Source organism: Lutjanus erythropterus, chromosome 6, assembly GCF_056507025.1.
Source record: "Lutjanus erythropterus isolate fLutEry1 chromosome 6, fLutEry1.hap2, whole genome shotgun sequence".
Classification (NCBI taxonomy): Eukaryota; Metazoa; Chordata; class Actinopteri; order Lutjaniformes; family Lutjanidae; genus Lutjanus; species Lutjanus erythropterus.
In genome coordinates this window covers 40,228,174-40,249,839 of record NC_139322.1, presented here as the reverse complement: position 1 = coordinate 40,249,839, position 21,666 = coordinate 40,228,174, and the positions used below count along the sequence as shown (strand labels likewise).

The window sequence follows — 21,666 nt, the reverse complement described above, 5'->3', positions numbered from 1 at the left end:
TCACAATCTGTAACTGATCTTCATAATATTAATAAATGATGTCACCAAATCTGATCACCCTTCTTGTTACTGTCTTTGCCATGACAAATTGACATGATCAAACTTAAAGGGACAGTTCAGTCCAAAATAATAATAATAATAATAATAATAATAATAATAATAATAATAATAATAATAATGATAATGATAATATTTTTTCTCTGGCCTGTTGTGTTTTCTATTAGACAGAAAGTAGTTCTGGTACTGCAGAAAGAAAGTGGTTCCTACATAAAACTGCTAGAGTTTTTCATTTTGCTTTGAGCACCACAGAACTAGTGCCATTTAGTCCCATTATACTGTAGGAAAGGCAGACATCTCTACAGCTGATATCTCCAAAACTCTGCAACTCACACCAAAGTAGTATGGATGGATTAACGGCACTACAAGCCACAGAAAAAAATGTGTACTTTTTGATTTTTGGGTTGAACTGTCCCTTTAAAGAAACAATTTATCTTTAAATGTTACCTTTACATTACATTGTCATATGTGGTTGTTTTTTACGCTGGATGTCAGAGTCCATTAGTGTGCCATGAATATTTTTCTTGATCTCAATTACAGAGATACTTTTTGGACTTGTCATAAAAATGTCATAAAGTGTTATTAGATTATCAAATCGTTTTAGGGCCCAACTGATACTGGACGTTTGGGACCAAATCTGATGCCGGTGTTTTATTGTTTTGTATTGTTTTCTGATTTTAATTGTGTTGTATGTAACCATTGAAAATGAGACCTTGGTCTCCATGTGTTTCCCTGACTAAATAAAGGTTAATAATAATAGTAATAAGAAAAAAAAATCCAGTGATATCAACCAGAATTTTTTATCTATAAAATGTATAATAATTATAAATAACTGTAAACTAATAAACACAAAGAGCAAATTAAATGTATGTATTAACCCTGAATTTTTTTTTTTAAAAAGTATCAAATATACCAGAAATACTGCCTAAAAGCTTACAAATAAGAACAATCTGCTAATCTATGTAATGTTAGATAAGTTTTCATACAGGCAAATATTGGACAACATATAGGCTGATACCAATATAGACAGATATAGCTGTGATAGGCCAGTATCAGGCGATTTTAGAACATCGTGAATAATTTGCTTGACCTTAACTAAATGTGGTATTCCAGTATCTGTACTTAAGAATATAAAAGGCCATTTTCACAGACACTTTCACATGTCACAGTAGGAAGGTGACTAATAAGATTAATGAAGGCTGAATTCCATGTAGCTGCTTCAGTTTCAGGGTCCTGGAACTGTGCATGCTGGTTCACTTTCAATTTACCCAAATTTCTGGAAAACAAACAAACAAACAAAAAAAAAACAACAACAAACAAACTAACAAATTAATCTCTGAATCCTGTGGATTTTGTTATGTTGTTTTGTTTTGTTTTGTAAATGTATGTGAAACATTTTGGGATTGATTTGGAATATGTATTAAGTATTATGTATTAGTTTTTTAAATGAGAGAAATGAGATGTTAAGATGCTACTTTGAACAAAAAACCCAAGTAATTAGGACCATGATCATCTAGACTATAGAACTGCAATGATCAACTGATTATTAAATTAATTGCCAACTATTTTGATAATTGGATTAAATATTTTGAGGGGGTTTTTTTAAAGAAAAAAAAAAAAGTAAAAATTCCTCCGGACAGACAGTTTTTTGTTTTGTTTTGTTTTTTTAACCATTCTCTGTGTTGTACTTGTGTGTATAAAATAAATACTAAAATGATTAATGATAATGATAGAGAACCCCACTGACATCATTAACAACTTATTTGAAATCTTATTGTTGGTATTCTTCTTAAAATGTATTTGTTACTACATATGGTTTCTCCCTGAGGCTTGAGTCCACCACGTTGGTCTCAATAGTAAAATTTAAACAAATGGTTTCATTGTATAAACACTGTTCTGAAGAGTTTCAGTGACATGCTCTGTCCTGCAGCGCCCTCTGGAGGCAGACACAGAGTCAGGCCTAATAAGGAGTTGGAGTTTTCCAGGAAGGGCGTTGGCTGCACACTCCAGTAATGTACACATTTTCCACTCACTGGAAACTTGTGTGGATATAAACATTGTTTTCATTCTTACTCCATGAGAATATTCACCTTCACATTTAGATAAAATCACTTAACTTTTCCATTCTTTCAGTGTGAGGCAGACAAAAAACAAACAGCCATTAGATTGACAGAAAAATACTTAGACAACTTTATTGTGTATCAAAATACTGTCTTACAAACACTTTTAAAGCCTTTTTTATTTAGGACAAGATTCATTTTTTTGTTCTGGAAGATAGATTGCGCACAGAGCGAGCTGGAGGGATGAGGGGAGGGGGTGGGTGGCGGCTGAATGGGGTGGGGGTGAGATACAAACACTTGAGCAGAAAACAAAGCAACATCTGTTCTCTTCTGTTTTTGGTCATCGTGTTTTCAGGACGCGACAACATCATCTTCAGCCATCTTCTTTAGAAACGTCCCTTTTTAAACCCTTTTGACTGATATGAAAAAAAAGTTCCATACTCCAAAGGTGAACCACTGCGTGTCATGTCGATGTTATTCTCAATCCGTCTGTATCCTAACACTTTCTCAACCTAATGAACATGCAGAGCACGTGTTGGAATCACACGTTAAAAACACACCAAAAGCGTTGTTTCCCAGCAGCGGTGTTGTGACACAAACCACGAGTAAGCTACTGTGAAATTTTTCTTCCTCTCTGCTTCACATCCGTCGCCACTTCTTGAATCTTTTTTTTTTTTTGTTTATCGCCCTACTCTAATCCATATGAAGAACAGCAGTGCCTAAAACTGGATCACACTAGCAGCAGGTAAAACAACTGGTTTATTAAAGAGCGTCGTGAACACCACATGCTGGAGTGGACTGGGGCCAGTGCTGAGCGGACTTTTATACGGACAATTAAAGGTCTTGCGTCAAAGTGTGCCGCAGTTTTCCTACATAGAACCCCACAGGTGGGGAAGGCACGTTACGTCTGACACTCTTTGGTTCAAGTCCTGTGATTGTTCATATAAATCCATCATAAATGTACGCAAGAGTAGCTCCTCCAGTGTAAACAGTAACCTTCCATCCAATGCCGGGCTCAGCGGGGCCAAAAATCTACTGCTGCTACGCTACGCTAAGCTATCCTATCATTCTACACTAGTTCGGACAAATCTACTATCGTCCACTGCTGGATTACAGTAATAAAAAAGGTGCATCTTTTTCCTCCCCACACTGACTGAATGATGTGATTAGCAGAATGAAACTCTGACCGCAAAGAGAGGAATATTCCATTCATCTTTGGGAGATTCTGGGTTACAGTGAAGATTCAGGTATTCACAGACATCTGGCCAAGGGTAAACACTGACGTGAGAGTTGGTTTTCTACTTGGTTAAATAATTATACAATAAAATGCAAAGCCAGAAATCTTAATTTGTAACATGGGAGGGACTTGGAGCTGTAAACAATGATTGGTTAGACTCTAGATAGAATTTTTTAAACAGTGGTATAAGAAGTTTGTGATTGTGGTTTTTTGTTTTTAGACAGTGATGTGGTAGGGGCTGCCCGGGATGTGTTCATCTCCCCACTTGACCACCAGGATGTACTCTCCCTTCTCTTTGAGCTGGTAGCTGACGTTGTACAAGCGGTTGCCCAAATGTTTCACTAGGATCTCCTCGCAGGGGACCTTGGGGCCGTCCACGCCGACCAGGAGCATGTTGCGACCTGCGGACGGACACAGAACAGATGAGTGGCGACATCGATATACAACCCCGACTCCAAAACAGTTGGGATGTTGTGTTAAATGTGAATAAAAATAAAATGCAATGATTTGCAAATGCTTTTCAGTTTGTACAAAATCAAGATATTTGATGCTCAAACTGATCCGTTTTTTGTAAATGTATCCTTATTTTGAGTTTGATGTCTGCAACATGTTCCAAAAAAGTTGGGACAGGAGCAACAAAAGCTTGTGAAGCTGTGGAATGTTCAAAGCCACCTGTGTGGAAGATTCCACAGGTAAACAGGTGAGTTGGTAACAGGTGACAGTATCATGATTGGATATTTAAGGGGTGTCCAGGTTGTTACCGACACTAACTTCAAAAGACAGCAGCCCATGGCATCATGGGTAACTGTCACATCTGTGAAGGCTCCATTAATGCTGAAAGGTACATACAGGATTTGGAGCGACATATGCTGCCATCCAGACGACGTCTGTTTCAGAGACGTCCCTGCTTATTTCAGCAAGGTGATGTCAAGACACATTGTACACGTGTGCCAACGGTGTGTCTTCGTAGTAAAAGAGTTCAGGTACTAGACTGACCTGCCTGCAGTCCAGACCTGTCTCCTTTTAAAAATGTGTGGTGCATTATGAAGCACAAAATACGCCAACAGAGACCCCAGACTGTTGAGCAGCTGAAGTCGTATATCAAGCAAGAATGAGAGAGAATTTCACTTTTAAAACTTCAACTATCAGTGTCCTCAGTTCACAAACAGTGACTGAGTGTTGCTGAAAGAAAAGATGATGTATCACAGTGGTAAACATGATCCTGTCACAACTTTTTTGGAACATGTTACAAGCATTAAAAAAACCAAACAATAAAATTTGAAGAACCCCAATCTACATAAAATTTCTCACAACAAGGTATGGTTTTGAATTTTTCAAATGTAATTTTTGGTTGGATTGCCATTTAGTCCCATTATATTGGAGAGAAGGCAGACATCTCTACAGCTGATATCTCAAAAACTGTGCAACTCACACCAAAACTATCTAGATGAATAAACGGCACTACAGGCCAGAATATGTTTTTTTTTAATTGATCCTTTACCCTCTCAGTTCATGTTCAGTTTCCAAGGGGAATTATCAACATGCACAGCCCAATATGCAACTGGATCGACCTGTAACTGATCAGAGATGTGGTCCATTTCCAAGCAGGGCACAAAATGGCTGCTAACTTGTATTACAGCTAAACAGTGCATTAAAATGTGTTTCTGCGAACATTTTAGGTGAGAAATAGGAATGCAGTAACAGAATATTGAATAGTGTGATTGGCCTTGCTCTTTTGCTGTGCTCTAAACATCCCGAAACCTGCACTTGTTGACCTGACAGTCATACACACCTGCTTTGCTGCAGTCAACACTGAAGCTGTTCTTCTGACCGATGAAGCCCTTGGTCAGGCCCGCACCCTTGGCCACAACCTTGCTGGCGTCTGATTGGGTGGGAGCACCCTGCTGAGAACAGCTGATGGCACGGGTCACAGGGTCAACCATGACAGAAGAGGTTTCGTGCATACTGTGGCTGGACACGAGCTTGGAACCTGGAAGATGGAGAAGAAAGTGTCAGTTCATGTCAGAGGTATTTACACTCAGTTCATTCAGTCAGATTTTCCATCTGACCGAGGTGATGGTTAAATAGACAAGAATTTGACCTTTAACATATATTTTCCAGCATAACTGAAGAGAAAAACCAAAAATCAAAACCCCTTCAAAATACTGTTTTGTTCCAATTCTCAAGAATAAGTATCTGAAGCAAAAGGATTTTCCTCACCAGTGATCTTGGCCTTGAAGGGGCTTCCGACGATGTGGTAAGGACCGCCGTATTTGATGGAAATGAGATAGTTGCCAGGAGCCATTGGGGTGTATGTGACCCTGTAGCCCTCGGGACACTCCACACAGTCCATCTTCACCTTGGAGGGCCCGTCGATGGTCACAGCTAAGGCACCGGGGCCGGCGTTGCTTGTGTTCACCACAAATTCACATGCAGTTCCTGGAGACAGACGACACAAGACAGGGAGGATGAAGGTCGTGATGGAGACTAATGTGGAGTTTAGTCGGACAAGGAAGGACACTTTCTGCTCTGTCCTGTTATTTTCATTAAAGCAACTAGTTTTCTCTCTAACTGTTTTAATTTAAAAAAAAGCTACATTAAGAATTTGATTTGATTATATTTTTCTAGTCAGGCTGTTTCTGTAGTGTAGAGGGGTGGTGTGTTACCTGTGGTGCCTCCCTCCAGTCCTGGTCCGTAGGCGGACACCATCCCTGGGTCTCCAGCCTGGCCCGTCTCTCCGACTCTGATCTTAAATGGACTACCAGGGATGTGACTACCGTTGAACTTCACATCGATCAGATAGAGGCCGTTCTCTCTGGGGATGAACCGGACCGCGTACTTATCTAACAGTGAGAAGGGGAGAAGTAAACACATGAAAGCGCTTTCACCATGACACCATGAGAGCAGTCTGTCGGGTTCGGATGTGGTCCCCGTGGTTACCTTGGTCGATCTCAGTGACGCAGCACTCCTCCAGGGCTCCGGACGGGCTGTGGACCTTTGCGTCGATCACACCCTTCGCACCGTTCAGGCTCACAGCAAATGACGCCGGCTGGTTCACCTTCAAACCCGACTCCTGCTCGACAACACAGACTCACACGCTCAACACTGTGTCACCATTATTTAACACCAACCACCCAACTTTCCCTTCTAACAATCAGCAAACTGTTGCTCAGTTAACAGCATGATGATCACCACAGTGTCATATTCAGATAACTTATGCTACTAGCTTACCTGGAGGTCGCTAACAAGGCTAAAGAGGAGGGCTGTGCAGTGAAGAGGCAGAGAGAGAGCAGGCGTTTGTGTTCACAGTTAGACAAAAGGTTCAGAGAGAAAGAAAAAGTGACAGATTTAAAGAATGAGCCAGTTTATCTCTGAATTTGTGCAAGTTTATATGTTCGTCATTCATGAGAACTGGGACAAAACTACATTTTTAGGGGATTTTCCATTTTACTCTTCCATTACGCTGGAAAAGATATTTCCAATATATTTTCAAAAGATCTATTAAACTATTAAACTTTGTAACAGGCCAAGCGCCTAATGATTAAACTTTTTATTCATGTAGATGCCAACACCTTCAGATGGAAAATTGGATGTCTCACGGAGTTGACAAAATATTACTTTTTCATGTCACAGCATAGTTGTAGTGAGCAGCCATTTTTCAAAGTGTGTCAGAGTTCTCTTAATGTTAATCAAAATAAACATTTTCAAACAATAATTCTTATTTAGCTTTGATTTAGAAGAGCATTTATATGTGTAAATAAAAAGTTTACCAGTGTTTGAGCAGTATTCCTGCCTTTTTTAAACCAGGAAGTGAGACAGGGGTCCTTAGTACAGCAAACCCTTTTCGTTCTGATGATTGCAGTAGCACATTTTTATGCCTATGTTATTTATGAATTCTTATGTGGGACAAGGCTGTTTTCCGGCACAGAGCAAGTTCAGGAATTAGAAAAATCAAAGTAAACCACAACAGGAAGAAAATCTAGAATTAGAATGTTGGTATTACTCATTTTTAAAGTTTTTTTTTTTTGGTAGGACATCATTTGTCCCAGTTGTCAGGGATGGAGTATATACGTGTGTGTGTGTGTGAGAGTGCGACTGCATGCAGGTGAAGATTCACGTTAAAGGGATAGTTTGGATTATTTGAAGTGGGGTTGTATGAGGTGTGAGGACATCAGTGAGTAGAAGGCGGTCGGCATGTGCCAAGTTTTGGGAGGTGGAGAGGAGTACTGATACAGGAATATAATTGAAATATTTTCACCCCTTTACCTGGCTGTCAGACAGCCTTTTCCACCTGGAAACCATCATCATATTAGCCAAATATCACCACTGCTACAATCAGTTAGTTTGTTTGTGTTATTGCGTGACTTCAGTGTTTTAAAAGCTTAGTTTGGATTCACTGATGTCACACAATGATGAAAACAAGCTAAAAAATTGTGGCAGCGGTAGTCGAGGAACTCCTGTTCTTTGAGGTAAAATTATTGATTTCATCAAAGGAGTTTGGTTGGTTTGCAGAGAGCAATATTTGGCTTATATTAATGACAGAAAAATCTGTCTGACAGCAAGGTGGTGAAAATATTCTAAATATAAAGCATACTGACCCTGTACACAGCAATACATTGTTTAGCTTCCGGCACCAGTACTCCAGCTGCTTCTCCAAACTGGGGGCGTGTGGACCACCACTGACTATGGAGAAGTGCCTCATGCAACCTCACTTAAAATAACCCAAACTATTCCTTTAATGTCTGAAAGTCAGTGTTGGATGGAAGCCCATTTTTACCAGAAAAAGAAAAAAAGAGGAAAAGTTGTGCAGGATAAAAATAAAAATTAATTATGAGAAAGTCAAATTTCTGATAAGGAGATAAAAATCAGTCAAATTTATGAGATTTAGTCATAAAGTATCTCATCTCTCATGGTATCTCATCATTTTGGCTCACCATTAGTTTTTTTTTTTATTTGAAGCCTGCATAACTTTTGATCCATTATATTTTTTATCTGTCAGAAATGGGCTGCAGCAGTGTTGTGTGTGTGTGAGTGTGTACAGAGACAGAGGAAAAACAGCCCATGTCAGACCTCTTTAACCCTTTAGCGCCCCGCATCATTTTTAGAGGTGGGAGGCTGTTGGGAGCCTTTAGAATGAGGCACGAGAAACACACACAGTCCTTTAGTATCCCAGAAGCCCGTGCACTGCCTAACAATGCAGCAGCAGCTCCTGATCCTTCCCCTGGACCTCTGAATCTTATGCTTCACCTCTAACAAGCTTGACCTACTAAAACATCATAACTACTCTGCTATATACGTAAAGGGATTGCATTTAACTTGATTAAATTGATAAATAAGATATTTTTTTGTTCACACAAGCTAAAAATACTTGTCTACTGTGTAACCCCCCAAAAACAAATCTTAAAAACTTCCAAAAAGGTCCAACCTATTGTACAAGTCTTTATGATATTCTCTCTACACCCTCAATCTGAACTTGTAGAACTGCAACCCTCTGCTGCTGCTACATTGTAGGCAGTGCACTGTGGCCTGGTGTGTGTGCACACGGATGTGTGTGTGTCTCAGAGCCTCACCTGAAGACTGGCAACAGTAAGGCGACGGGCGTCGTCCGATGGCGAGGCCACAGGGACGATGAAGGGGCTGTCGGGGATGTGCTCGTCGTTGAAACGGATTGACACCTCGTAGTCTCCTGCAGGAGGGCAGAGTTCAAGTCAGAGAGTCACAACAACAGCTACACAAATACAAACAGAGACAGACATGCATTCACAACACACATGTACAGGTGACATTCTTCATATTAAAGGAGCAACATGTGGTCTTCACACGTGCAAAAATAGAACAGCAGTCAAAATAGAGAGCTGGAGCCATAAACTATATTAAAGAGATTGTAATCCTGTCTCACTGCCTGCCAAACTCCATTAACATTTTGCTAAATTTAACACTTAGACATTTTCACATTTTATAAAATTATTAATGATTTCTTATGATTCATACACAGACACTTACTCAATTGGTGAAAATTCTGCATTTGACATACAAACAGTTATTGTGGTCCAGAATGGAAATTTCAAAGGGGGACACTGCGGCTGTAGCGTTCATGTCAAGTGAATATTTTAACTCAACATGTTTTCTTAATCTCTGATGACACGTTATGGTCATTTTATGATTTATTGCAGTAAATATATTATAGATTTTTCATTGAACATGAACATTTATGCCATAAAGAGAACAGATCTATGTGCAGAGGAATGACACAAAAAACAGCATGAAAGAACTGAAATCTGGTGGATGTAGCACTGTCTGACTTTTCATCCATGCATGGACATTGGTCCATCTCTTGTCTCACCAGGCTCCTGCACGATGTAGGACACTCCACTGGAGCCGTCCTTGCGGTCCTCAAAAGCGATTTCAGCCTTGCTTGGCCCCTCGACGGCAATGCTGAGACCTCCGGCTCCAGCCTCCCTCGTCCAGATACTGAACTCAGCTACACAACGCAGAGAGGCCAAAGAGGAGTCAGGTACACATACACACACACACACGCACACAAATAATCGAGCCAGCACACCAACCTGGTACTCCGGCCTCTGCTCTCTCCAGGCCCGGCCCTCCAGCACGGACCTTGTGAGAGCCGCCCTCTCCCAGGGGGCCGACGGTGAACTGGAAGGGGCTGCCGGGCACGTGCATGCCGTTGTATTTCACACACACGGTGTGCACGCCGGTCTCGGTGGGGACGAAGCGAATGCAGTAGGTGTTGTTCTCTCCCTCCATGATGTCAGCCTTGTGGATCTGTCCAGATGGACTGGTCACCTGAGCTGTCATGTCCGCTATGCTGATCTCTGAAGAGACACACAGACATACACATTTAAATCAGTGAAAACACACACGCACAAAGTCAGACTATGAAACTTTTATATGACAATGGAATATATTCACTTAAAGGCAAGACACCAAAATCATAGTTTTTTCATGCAATGGTCATTTTAGAGATTTTGGTCTATTTTGCTTCCATAACATGTCTTCCTTCTGCCTGGAGGAATTAAAAATGTACTACTGGTCGACCTTATTTAATGTCACAGTCACCTGGGATCTTGAGGCTGAGGTCACACTGGCTGCCCACGTTGGCGACTGATGCTGCTCTCCTCTTCCTGGTGATGCTCTCCTTCATCCTGCCCTCTCCTGTTACCTTCACTGTGAACGCACTCCCTGCACACACACACACACACACACACACACACACACACACACACACACACACGTGAGATGACTGATTCAGTTAAGTGCTTCCGAACATCTTGGCTATGCTCTTTAACCTCTGGCTGTTTTGAGGTCAGCACCTGGCACATGTTGATCAGCAAACTTGATGTTGATGATGTAATTTCCTGGTTCAGTGGGGCAGTAGGTGACCTTGCAGGTGCCATCCTCCTGGTCCTCGGTGTTGATGTCCACTTTACTGGGCCCCTCGATGGACAGGCTCAGGCCACCGTAGCCTAAATGGAAGAAACATGAGGTGAGAAATATTCAATCTGGATGAATGAAGAGGTAACAAACTACCACGTGTACAAATATCTGTATCGAGTGTGTACCTGCATCACGAGTGTCGATGATGAACTCAGCAGGCTCAAAGGTCCTGGCCTCGCTCAGGCCCTGTCCACTCACACGCACGCGGCTGGCATCACCGATCTCTGATTGGTTGATCATGACAGAAATAGGGCTGTTGGGAATGTGGCGACCGTTCTTCTTGATGTTCACCAGGTGCTCTCCGATCTCCTTGGGAACAAATGAGATGCCTGGGACAGACAAGAGGGGAGGGCCAAAACAAACTTTAACCAATTTTTATTCAGGGAGAATTCACTGAGCGCTAAGTAATTAAGCACTAAATTGAGCCTTGTGGCACAGCATTTTTAATCCTCAAGCCTCTGACTTCAACAAGCATTAAGACTTTTCTTTTCAGCTGATTTCTCTTCACTTCTGTCAGACACACACTCACCAACATGTCCGTTCCGCAGCATCTTCAGCAGGCAGGGCTCCTCGCGGCCTGAGGGCGTGGTGAGGGAGGCGGTCAGCTGGTTGAGGTCCAGCTCTCCGATGTCCAGTGGGATGTCTGCAGCCGAGCCCACCTTCAGATGGGACATCCTCATGGAGTCGTCACCTGAAGACGCAGCAGTGAGAGTTTTGGTGATGGGACGACCTTCATATTTCAACTTAATACTGAAGGATTACACAGAACAGATGATGTTACCAGTGATGCGAGCAGAGAAGGGGCTGCCGGGGATGTGCTTGTCATTGTATTTGACCAGGATGCTGTAGTCTCCCGGCAGGACAGGCAGGTAGGACACAGTGCAGGTCCCATCCTGGTTGTCCACACAGCTGATGTCTGCCTTGGATGGACCCTCAATGGCCAGAGACAGACCACCTACGAGACAATGATATGAACAGACAGTGTTTTGTGTCATTATGTTTGTCTCTTTTTTAAGTCCTTTCTTCTGCTGTCTTCTTCTGTGGTCTCTGTTGGTGAATTTGTTTTTTGTAAAATGAATAAAATCTTTTGATGCAATCATGTTGCTGCTTACAAAATGCACATTTTTCTGTTCATTTAACTACACTTAGCCCATTTGCACCTCAAGGGACAGACAAATATTTGGCTGACTTTCTTTCTAGAGAGAATGCAGACAAGCTCTGTTTTCCTTCATAGTAATATCAGGCTTTGAGGGTAAATAACATATGTTTTTTTCAAAACATAAAATTGCTCCCACCTAGATTTCTTTAAATGGTTAGTTTGTTGTTCAGTCACAGATTAATATAGAAAGAAATTAAAAAATGGCAACAGCAGAGCTTTTGAGAATTAATCTAGGTGATATTTGGCCCCATTTTTGTTACAATGAGGCTGAAGAAAAAACTGAATGCATTACTTTATAAGAGAAGAAATGCAGCTACATAATAGCTCACCACACAGAAACTGAGGTATGTTAACAAAACATTTTTTAATCTATATTAAACCAAGTAGTGGTATTATATTATGTAGGGTCAGCTGTGTTGTGGATCAGTCAAACTGTGTTTTTCACCAGATAAAATATGAGAACAAATATAAATAAAAAAAATATGTGAAATAAGTTTGACTAAAATATTGGTGATGTCTTGTCATCAGAATCTGATCACTAAAATCTCAAAAGATTTTATTGATTAAAACTCAACTAAAATATTTGTACAATTTTCTTTGACGAAAGTGAGACTAAAAACAGGAAGAGGTTGACTAAAAATTATGAAAACTAACAACGACATCTGACCCAGAGCTGAGACTAAATAAAAAATGGCTGACAAAATGACCACTACAGTCAGGTGTACACTGCCATGCTGCTGTTACATACCCTCTCCAGCATCTTTAGTGTTAACAGTGAAGACAGCAGGCTTGTTGACAGTGCCGTGGATGAGGCCAGGGCCGTACGCACTGACGTTACCACTGTTCATGTAGTCCACATAGAACTGCAGGGGACTTCCTGTGAACAACGACAGAGGGGAAGAAGAGATCGTGATGACATTTTCTCCAACAGAACTGTTCATACACTTCAGAGGTTACACATGTCTTATATTTCTGAAAACACTTGGTAAGCTGTACCAGGGATGTGGATGCCATCGTATTTGATGTCCATCTCGTGCAGGCCGGCCTCAGTTGGAGCGTACTTGACGGTAACTGTGCCGTCCTTGTTGTCTGTGATGTCAGGCTTGGCTACCTTGCCTGATGGCATTCGGACCTCACCTTCAACAGAGAACAGAAACATACAGTGAGGGAAACATAACACACAAACCATCTCTTTAGACAGGGTTTCAGTCTGTCTGTGCTCCTTACAGTGAAGACTAAAGCTTTATCAATTACTTGATTATTCTTTGACAAAAACGAATAATCATTAAAATAATCAGCAGTTTAATCGATAATGAAAATAATGGTTCAGGCTGGTTTTCGTTACCTGTGATCTCTCCCTTCTGGATGGTGAACGGGATAACCAGGTCAAACGGCCTCAGCCCTGCCACATCCAGACCGTTCATTCCCATTGGCCTGTCTGTTGCCTGGGAGACAGAGGGCACAGGTCAGTTACAGAGTCTGTGGTTGTGGTTAAACTAACAGCACAGTGCAGGACAGAGGGGTAAAAGCTTCCAAACGCCAACAAACAACATGATGAGACAATCACGAGATGAAATGGAGATGACATGGTGATCATGGTCAGGATGATGACACCGACACACACTGCGAGAGAGAGAGACCGAGATGAGGACAACAACACCGGTAGGTCCGGGGGGAGAAGAGAGAAGTAAACCATTTTGTAAAATGTGGAGCAGCTGACATGCCCACATTGAGGATTCTCAAAATGGCTGCTTTTGTCTCCTAAGCGAGATGACATGGAGCACTGCTGAACAGACGGGCTGCACAATCATTTATGGAAAATATGTAATGCCCAAATTGTGAGGAAAATATACCTTATATTATGGTGCTCATAATAAACATTAGTTAATAGATAATAAGGTCCTTGTAAGATGCTTATTAATATTAGTGTGCAATAAGCTGATATAAGTGTTCATAACAGTGTAATAAACATGTTTATTGTTTGCATATGTCTTAAATCTATCTTATAAGAAAGTTGATAACAGTTTATAGATGCATGAGAATAATAAAAGTCTTATCAGTTTCTTATAATTGTTTATAATAGCATTACAAGCACATTTTCTTTTAGGTCAACTATCACTGTACTGTGATATTATACTATTACATCATTATATCATTTATTAGCAGTTAATTGTGCACTTATTAACAGTTAACTGTGCATTTTGGGGGTACCAGACACTTATATAGTCTTATTAACACATATTAATGTTAATAAGCATCTTATAAAGGTCTTATTATCTATTAACTAACACTTATTACAGGCACCTTAACATAAAGTGTTATTAGGAAAGGTTTTCTACAGCATGTTGCTGAATAAACGCTTGTTAAGAGGAATCTTAATGAGCCTTTTTTAAATTGTGCAGCTCTGTTGCACTGTCCATGTGTTTAAGCAATCCTGTATATGAGGTGAAATGAGAGAAAAAGCCCCCTCAGAGAGGAAACACCTTCAATGAGACACAGCAGACACTGACGCAGGCTGATGAAAGGAGGCCACGTATGATGATGGAGATGAGAGAAAAAGGGGTAAGTGGAACAATAATGGAGTTGAGAGGGATGAGAGAGACTGGAGGCAGAGGTTTTTTGTTTTGTTTTGTTTTTTTTAGGTACCCAGGGCTGTTGAGCGTAGTACTGGGGCATTTGGCTCTGCTGCATGAGCTGGTCTGATGGAGCTCCTTCCAGGGCCTGAAGGGGGTGGGAGGTGGTGGGTAGGGGGTGGTGCAGGGGACGGAGAGGGATTGGAGGGGAATAAAACAGTAGTCAGAGTGATTTAGAAAATGCCTTGACGCCACCAGGAGCCAATCATGAAGCTTCTGTAGGGAGAAACATTGTCAAGAATCTTTGGTCCACAGAGCATCTCTTTGACCAAACACAGATAGAGCTCAGTGTTTGTTGTTATGCTAGTAGACCCAAGTTGTCCTGTCTGTCAAAATATCCTGTGATTTCTGATCACTTCTCATAAATCACTGCATCTTAAGTCAACATCAGCCTGGTTGTTGAGCTGTTACTCTAGCCTTGAATGATGCAACCACTGAGTTTAACCCCTAATGCCTAATACCTAAGACAAATTATCCTCATCATAAAATGAATTTGTCTACAGCTCACACAACCAGTAAATCATTCTCTGCCAGCCTGTGACTGCTTTGCATGAGCCTGCACCTTGTTTATGATCAGTTTTTCTCTTTTATTCATCGACTCTTTGTGACCTTCTCATTTTTCTTTCCATCGTTTCACTTCACTGTGAACAAGGTGTTGCAGTGAAAGAGCATGCATGTATGCTGAACCAACACATCCGCAAATAAAAGTTCAAATGCACACCACTCACCGTGACTTGGAAGGGACTGTTCGGGATGTGCTCCCCTCCGAATCGGACGCAGATGACATACTCGCCAGGCTGAGGCGCCGTGTAGAAGATGTCGAACGTTCCATCCTCATTTTCAACAACGTCCACGTCGAGCTCCGCCCCTTCAGGCGTGCAGACGCTGCATGTCACCTTGCCCTTCCCAGCAGCCTTGGCGTCCACTGTGATGACTGTCTGCTCACCGATCTGGATTGTTGGACCAACACCGGCACCTTAAGGATTGGGGGGCGGGGGGTCAGTGGCAGTTTGTTATATTATAGAGACACAAATGTCCTCACACACAATATTCAGCATGCACATTCCACAACCATGAGACCAGGTTAAAGTCGGATGAGATCTAGTCATGTTATTTCCATCTATTGTAGGTTGTTACAAATGACTTGACTGTTATCATCACAGTTTCCATGGAGATCTGAAAGCTAGAGTAGCCATTTCCACCATGCCATCCTACCTACGCTGTTAGTCCATTAGTTCGTCCAGTAACAAAATGTGAGAGGCAAACCGTTATGAGACAGGAAGAGAAAATGAGATGAGAGGAAAAAAGGTCTGGGAGAGAAAAATGGATGAGAAGAGGAAGAAATGAAAGACAGAGAGAGAGAGAGAATGGGATATGGTACAGAAAGCTGGTGTCACTATCCTCCATGCCGAGAGAAGAGAAAGAAAAGTTCCTCTACATTCTGAAGTCGTTAAGTAGGCTTACCTAAACCGTGACCGCCGATTGAGACTGATAATAGGAACGGTGAGAAGCAGGGGAGCGAGAACACAAAAAGTGACAAATAAAAGACAGTCAGGTGGGGGTGGGGGTGGTGGGAGGCAATAACTGTGCTCCAAACACTCAAATGAAAACAAATGGTGATGGTGGAGTGTGAAGCAGGGGTGGTGGTGGTGGTGGTGGGGGTGTCTGTGTGGTGTGTGTACAGCGGCAGGGAACTCGGGGGGCGTCAGGGGGGAGTGTAACTGAGGAGCACAGCGTGAGGAACACAACATAACAATGCATGAAAAATCAGATATGAGCAGCAGCTACGCTCTGCAGCGTCATCTGAAACTCCTGACATCATTTTTTACACCTTCTGTTTTTTCATCTCCTCTGAGGATATCAAACTAGAAATAAGTCAAACTGTTTTTTTTCTTTTAGAAAAGTGAAAATATAAGAGGAAAAAATCAGTTTATTTTAAAGGAACAGTCTGATATTTTGGGAAATATGTTTATGCACTTTCTTGTTGAGAGTTAGAGGAGAAGTTCAATAATATGGAGCCATAAAAACAATAAATCTCAAGAAAAAAAAATATGGAAATAAACAGAAATGTGGAAACATAGAGACAAATAGCAAAATTAATTATAACAAAACAAAATTATAATTCTAAGCATTTTAATTTATATATTTATTTATTTTATTAATTACTTTATTTTTCCAGAGTATTTTTTTTTATTTTAAGCTCATGTATTTATTTTATCTCTTTTATTTTTCCAGTAAAAGAAATAAATCTGGAATAGAGGAGGAAGAGAAATATAAATAGAAATAAATAAAATATATAAATGGGGAAATACAAAGACAACTAACAAAATATAAAAGAATCATTATGAGAATTTCCATTTATTTTCACTTTTATTTGTTCTTTAATTTCTGTAAATATTTGTTTATAATTAAAAAAAATAAATACTTATTTTCTTTTATTGAATGATTTTATTTCCTATGTTATTTTATTTTTCCTGTATATCTTTTTAATTTTTTTTATGTATTTATTTTCAGAAAATGTCATTTATTTATTTTCATCCCTTTATTTTTCCTCATTCTTTTCCCTGTTGCTTTACTAATCTGAGTCTACTGTGTATATATACACCATTCAAATTCATTATCAAGCAGAATGAACTGAACAACAATACAGTGAAGTCAAACTAATCATAAAAACATATATTGCTACATCTTCAAGGTAAAAACAAAATATTTGAATCAGATTTGTGTGTCAGTTCACTTTTCAAATATTGACACTATGTGAGATCAGTGTGTCCAGTGTGGTGACTGGTCTTTACGTACCTGTGACAGTACACTTGCTGGCGTCTCCGGTGGGCAGGGCTCTGATGCGGTAGGGTGAGTATGGGATCTCATCCCCTCCGTACTTGATGAGGATGGTGTATCTGCCAGTCATGTCTGGCACGTAGGACACGAGGTAGGTGCCGTCGTGGTTGTCACGGATGTTGGCCTTCTTAGGTTTGCCCTCTGGGTCCTGTAGGGGGTAAAGTTCCCAGAGTTTGAAAACACTTACAATATAATGATTTCTCTCTCTCTTTTTTTTTTTTCTTTAAATGTGTGCCACACCATGCGAGCACTCACAGTGATCTGCACGGCCAGCAGTCCCTCGCCTGCATCTTTGGCATCGATGGTGAACTCGACGGGCAGAGAGGCGGGCACCCCGGTGGTGTTGAGGCCGGGTCCGCTGGCGCGCACCTTGCTTGCATCATGGGTGGGGAGCACCTTCACCTTGTAGGGGCTGACAGAGGCAAGAGGAGAGATGGCATCAACACAAACAGAACTGAGGAGGAACAAATATTAGAACATGTTGATGTGTGTGTCTGTGTATTACCTGCGTGGGATCTCCTCATCAGCATACAGAACATTAATGGAATAGGGCCCCTCTCTGGTGGGAACATAGTTGACTGTGTGAGTCTGGTCACCATTATCCACCACCTCCACAGGCTCCACCACACCTAAACACACACACAGAAACACAAATGAGATTTAAATCTTAACGCTGGGTTGTACCAACACTAAATAATTATTAAATGCATTTAAATTATGGTTTGAGTTTAAATTTTACTAAACTACCTTAAAATTAAGCTAGCTTTAGTTAGCAAACGATGCAACATTTTAGCTAGCTAGGTTTTGTTAACTTGTTAGTTAGTAAACAATGAATCGTTTTGTTAACTTGTTAGTAAACAATGAGTCGTTTTGTTAACTTGTTAGTAAACGAGTCGTTTTGTTAACTTGTTAGTTAGCTAGCAAACAATGTAACATTTTGTTAACTTGTTAGCTAGTAAAAAATGTATCATTTTGTTAACTTGTTAGTTAGCCAGCAAACAATTAACATTTTGCTTACTTGTTAGCTATTTAGAAAACAATACAACATTTTGTTAACTTGTTAGCAAGCTAGAAAAGAATGATGTTTTGTTAACTTGTTAGTTAGCTAGCAAACGATGTAACATTTTAACTTGTTAGCTATTTAGAAAACAATACAATATTTTGTTAACTTGTTAGTGAGTTAGAAAAGAATATGACATTTTGTTAACTTGCTAGCCAGCTAGCAAACAATATGGTGTTTTGTTAAGTTGTTAGCTAGTTTTATAACACTTGCCAGCTCTTTTATTCTTGATAGGTCAAGACAGAACTCAAAACTTATTTTTAATTTTATCTATTTATTTTAAGTTGGGTAAGCAAGCAACTCCAGGAGTTAATTTTTTTTCTTTTGTGTGGCTATCACAAAAGCTAAGCTTTAATTCTGAATAGAGACACATTTGAAACATCAGGACACACACTTACCTTTGGGTCCTTGTACGCGGACCTGCAGTGGGGCCACACCAGCTTTGGAGGCGTCCACTGTGAATGCCTGAGGAATGTTGGCTCTGACGTTGGTGCCCAGGCCTGGACCCTGGCACTTCACCTTGGTACTGTCCACTGTGTCACTGACTGGCACGGAGAATGGACTACCTGCACAGACAACATGCCAGAAAAGGTCTTTAAAAATGTCTTATAAAGTGCCTGAGCAGTTTAACAGTAACAGAATTGTATTCACAGTATTTCTGTCCACTCAGGAAATGGAACCAAGGCTTAAATTTGTGATAAAATGTAGTGCTAAATCAACTCACTCAGATTTAAATTCTTAATAAACACTACATAGCCTTTGTTAAACATCACTACAATAACCAGGAAAATGTTTTTTGATGTGTACCTTTGATGGGCTGTCCTCCGTAGGTGATGTTGAGGTTGTATGTTCCGGGTTCGTATGGGATGTACTCCACACTGCAGCTGCCGTCCTTGTTATCAGTGCAGGACATCTTGGCCTCTGATGGACCCTCCATAGCCAGACCAAGACCACCAGTACCTGCTCCTCTGAAGAGGGAACAAAAGTTTGTTAAAAACAAGACCAGAAGACACCTCAGATGTTTTCCAACTTAAACTCTTTGGTCTCACTCACCTGGTTTCCACCGTGAACTTGTTGGGCTTGTTGGTGATGCCACCTTTCAGGCCAGGACCGTGCACGCGGACACGAGCTGGATCACAGCCCTCAGTGACACCGACACGGAACGGGCTTTTAGGCACTGGAGAGCCATCGTAGCAAACCTCCACACTGTGTGGGCCTGAAACACACACACACTCATTTATTGAGGAATCCAACAACAAAACAAAAACAAATTCTGCACGCTCATCTACTTTTGAACTCACCCTCCTCGTAGGGAGTGTACTCCACGTTGTAGGTTCCGTCTCCGAGGTCGGTGATCAGGGCCTCCGTGCGGCTGCCAGATGGGTTGCTGATGAGGGTTTTGATGTGGTCGCCTCCCTTCTGTGTGAGAGCACGAGCGTCCACAGTGAAGTCTGTGGTGGCCTCACGGAAAACGCCTAAAAACACCAGACAGGGAACAAAACATACAGCATGATGATGAAGTGTCTGCAAGCTTGTACGAGCTGAGATTACATATAGGGATGCACCAATCTGATACCAGCACAAAACCTGGAAATTGAAATAATTTTTATGTTGGGTAAAAGGAGGTCAGAGACTGCTGACACTGACACTGTGTTTGTGTGGTGTCGGAATAGTTGGAAAAATTAGTTCAAGTATAGCATAAAGCAATAAATAAGCATCTTCTAAGTTCCTTATTACCTATTAACTAACACTTATTAGAATATAAAATGTTACCTAACATTTTGGTATGACTTTCTGAGCTGTTGTCTGGTAGTGTTATATACACAGAAACATTATGAACAAGAACATTTTTTTGGCTTTGGTCATTAATTCACGTATTGAATTTCAGTGTGTGCTGAAGAATGTCTGTATCCTTCACTTATGATACACTCACCATGCAGACTGTGTGTGTCTGGAGCCACAGATATCTTGGGCCTTGGATAAAGTCTAACAGTTTTTGTTTTATTTAGCCTACTAAGGAATGATACTGACTGAAAGTTGCTTATGTAATGTGGCGCCCTTCTGTCTGGTGTCCTGATGATTCCTAATTCTGTATGACATGAGACATACTGTATAAAACTGAGCGTACAAGATTTTCTTCATCATACCTTTGCCCTCCACTCCTGGTCCGAACACACGGACTCCGCTGGCGTCCACAGCAGGCTCCACGTTGAGCCGAGCGGGGAAGTTTGGCACGTCCTGGCCGCCGTAGCGGATGGTGAGGGTGTACGAGCCGGGGTAGAGGGGGATGTAGGTGATGGTGTAGGTCCCGTCTCCGTTGTCCTGGATGTGAACCTCAGCCTCGGTGCCGCTGTCCGAGATGATCTCGATGGTCAGGTCAGCCGGGCCGGCGTTGGTACAGTCCACAATGAACTCCCCTTTCTCCCCGACCTTGGCGCGCTCCAAGCCTGGGCCGGAGCAACGGACCTGAGAGGAGAAGAAAGTCAGAGATGAATGATTAATGACTTACGTGTGTCAGTAATTTGGGTTGGACAGATGCGTGTCAGTAAGTGTGTCGAACCTTGGAGGGGTCTGAGGTGGGGTAAGCTGTGGGGTTGAAGGGGGATCCAGGGATCGGCACTCCATCATAGGTCAGCTCAACCTGGTACGGCCCCGCCTCCCGGGGGATGAACTTCACCTGACTGGTCTCTGGGCTCAGCCCTGGCTCCACCTGGAACAAGAAATACGATTTTTTTTTTAGAATTATTTATTGGGCTTTTGTTTTCTTTTACTTTAAATATTTAAGATTTTACTTACAATTTAAGACATTTACAATTAAATACATTATAAAAACAAGACAATTTTGAGCTTCTAAAAGAGCAAATCAGATGCCGTACCTTGCTGGCTACTGGCTTCCCTGATGGACCGGTCACCTTGGCGGCGACCTTGCCCTGGCCGCCAGCACCCTTTGACTTGACAGTCACCTCCTGGTCTCTGCCCACAGTCATCTCTACAATAACAAAGACACAGAGCAAAGAGAGCGCTGTAGATCTGAGCACACACTATTCCAGATATTCCATGATATGGTTAATAGTTGTTTCATATGAGAAATCACGAAAACAAAAAAATGATGAAAAGATGTGATAAATATATTCATGGTTAGCCAATTTTTAATTCAAAGTTCT

General features: G+C 41.3%; 1 protein-coding gene across 5 annotated transcripts in view; it reads right to left on the bottom strand.

The window, feature by feature from the left end:
* Positions 1 to 2,218: 2,218 nt before the first annotated feature.
* Positions 2,219 to 21,666, bottom strand: part of flna (filamin A, alpha (actin binding protein 280)) — a 74,853-nt gene continuing 55,405 nt past the window's right edge. For 2 of the 5 annotated variants that reach the window (XM_084721892.1, XM_084721894.1), the window contains exons 21-49: positions 21,379 to 21,491; positions 21,063 to 21,212; positions 20,650 to 20,968; positions 19,804 to 19,977; positions 19,556 to 19,718; positions 19,310 to 19,470; positions 18,901 to 19,068; positions 17,948 to 18,071; positions 17,698 to 17,854; positions 17,401 to 17,590; positions 16,066 to 16,089; positions 15,330 to 15,577; positions 14,615 to 14,689; positions 13,314 to 13,413; positions 12,965 to 13,105; positions 12,717 to 12,845; positions 11,591 to 11,764; positions 11,339 to 11,500; positions 10,935 to 11,138; positions 10,686 to 10,838; positions 10,432 to 10,554; positions 9,921 to 10,187; positions 9,698 to 9,835; positions 8,925 to 9,040; positions 6,295 to 6,427; positions 6,021 to 6,197; positions 5,575 to 5,793; positions 5,147 to 5,344; positions 2,219 to 3,755 (exon numbers count right to left, since the gene is read on the bottom strand). In XM_084721892.1, the coding sequence (XP_084578018.1) occupies positions 3,571 to 3,755; positions 5,147 to 5,344; positions 5,575 to 5,793; positions 6,021 to 6,197; positions 6,295 to 6,427; positions 8,925 to 9,040; positions 9,698 to 9,835; positions 9,921 to 10,187; positions 10,432 to 10,554; positions 10,686 to 10,838; positions 10,935 to 11,138; positions 11,339 to 11,500; positions 11,591 to 11,764; positions 12,717 to 12,845; positions 12,965 to 13,105; positions 13,314 to 13,413; positions 14,615 to 14,689; positions 15,330 to 15,577; positions 16,066 to 16,089; positions 17,401 to 17,590; positions 17,698 to 17,854; positions 17,948 to 18,071; positions 18,901 to 19,068; positions 19,310 to 19,470; positions 19,556 to 19,718; positions 19,804 to 19,977; positions 20,650 to 20,968; positions 21,063 to 21,212; positions 21,379 to 21,491 (4,685 nt within the window). In that variant the 3' untranslated portion in view covers positions 2,219 to 3,570. The remainder of the gene's footprint in view (positions 3,756 to 5,146; positions 5,345 to 5,574; positions 5,794 to 6,020; positions 6,198 to 6,294; positions 6,428 to 8,924; positions 9,041 to 9,697; positions 9,836 to 9,920; positions 10,188 to 10,431; positions 10,555 to 10,685; positions 10,839 to 10,934; positions 11,139 to 11,338; positions 11,501 to 11,590; positions 11,765 to 12,716; positions 12,846 to 12,964; positions 13,106 to 13,313; positions 13,414 to 14,614; positions 14,690 to 15,329; positions 15,578 to 16,065; positions 16,090 to 17,400; positions 17,591 to 17,697; positions 17,855 to 17,947; positions 18,072 to 18,900; positions 19,069 to 19,309; positions 19,471 to 19,555; positions 19,719 to 19,803; positions 19,978 to 20,649; positions 20,969 to 21,062; positions 21,213 to 21,378; positions 21,492 to 21,666) is intronic. The other 3 variants (XM_084721896.1, XM_084721895.1, XM_084721897.1) reach the window with 3 other exon arrangements.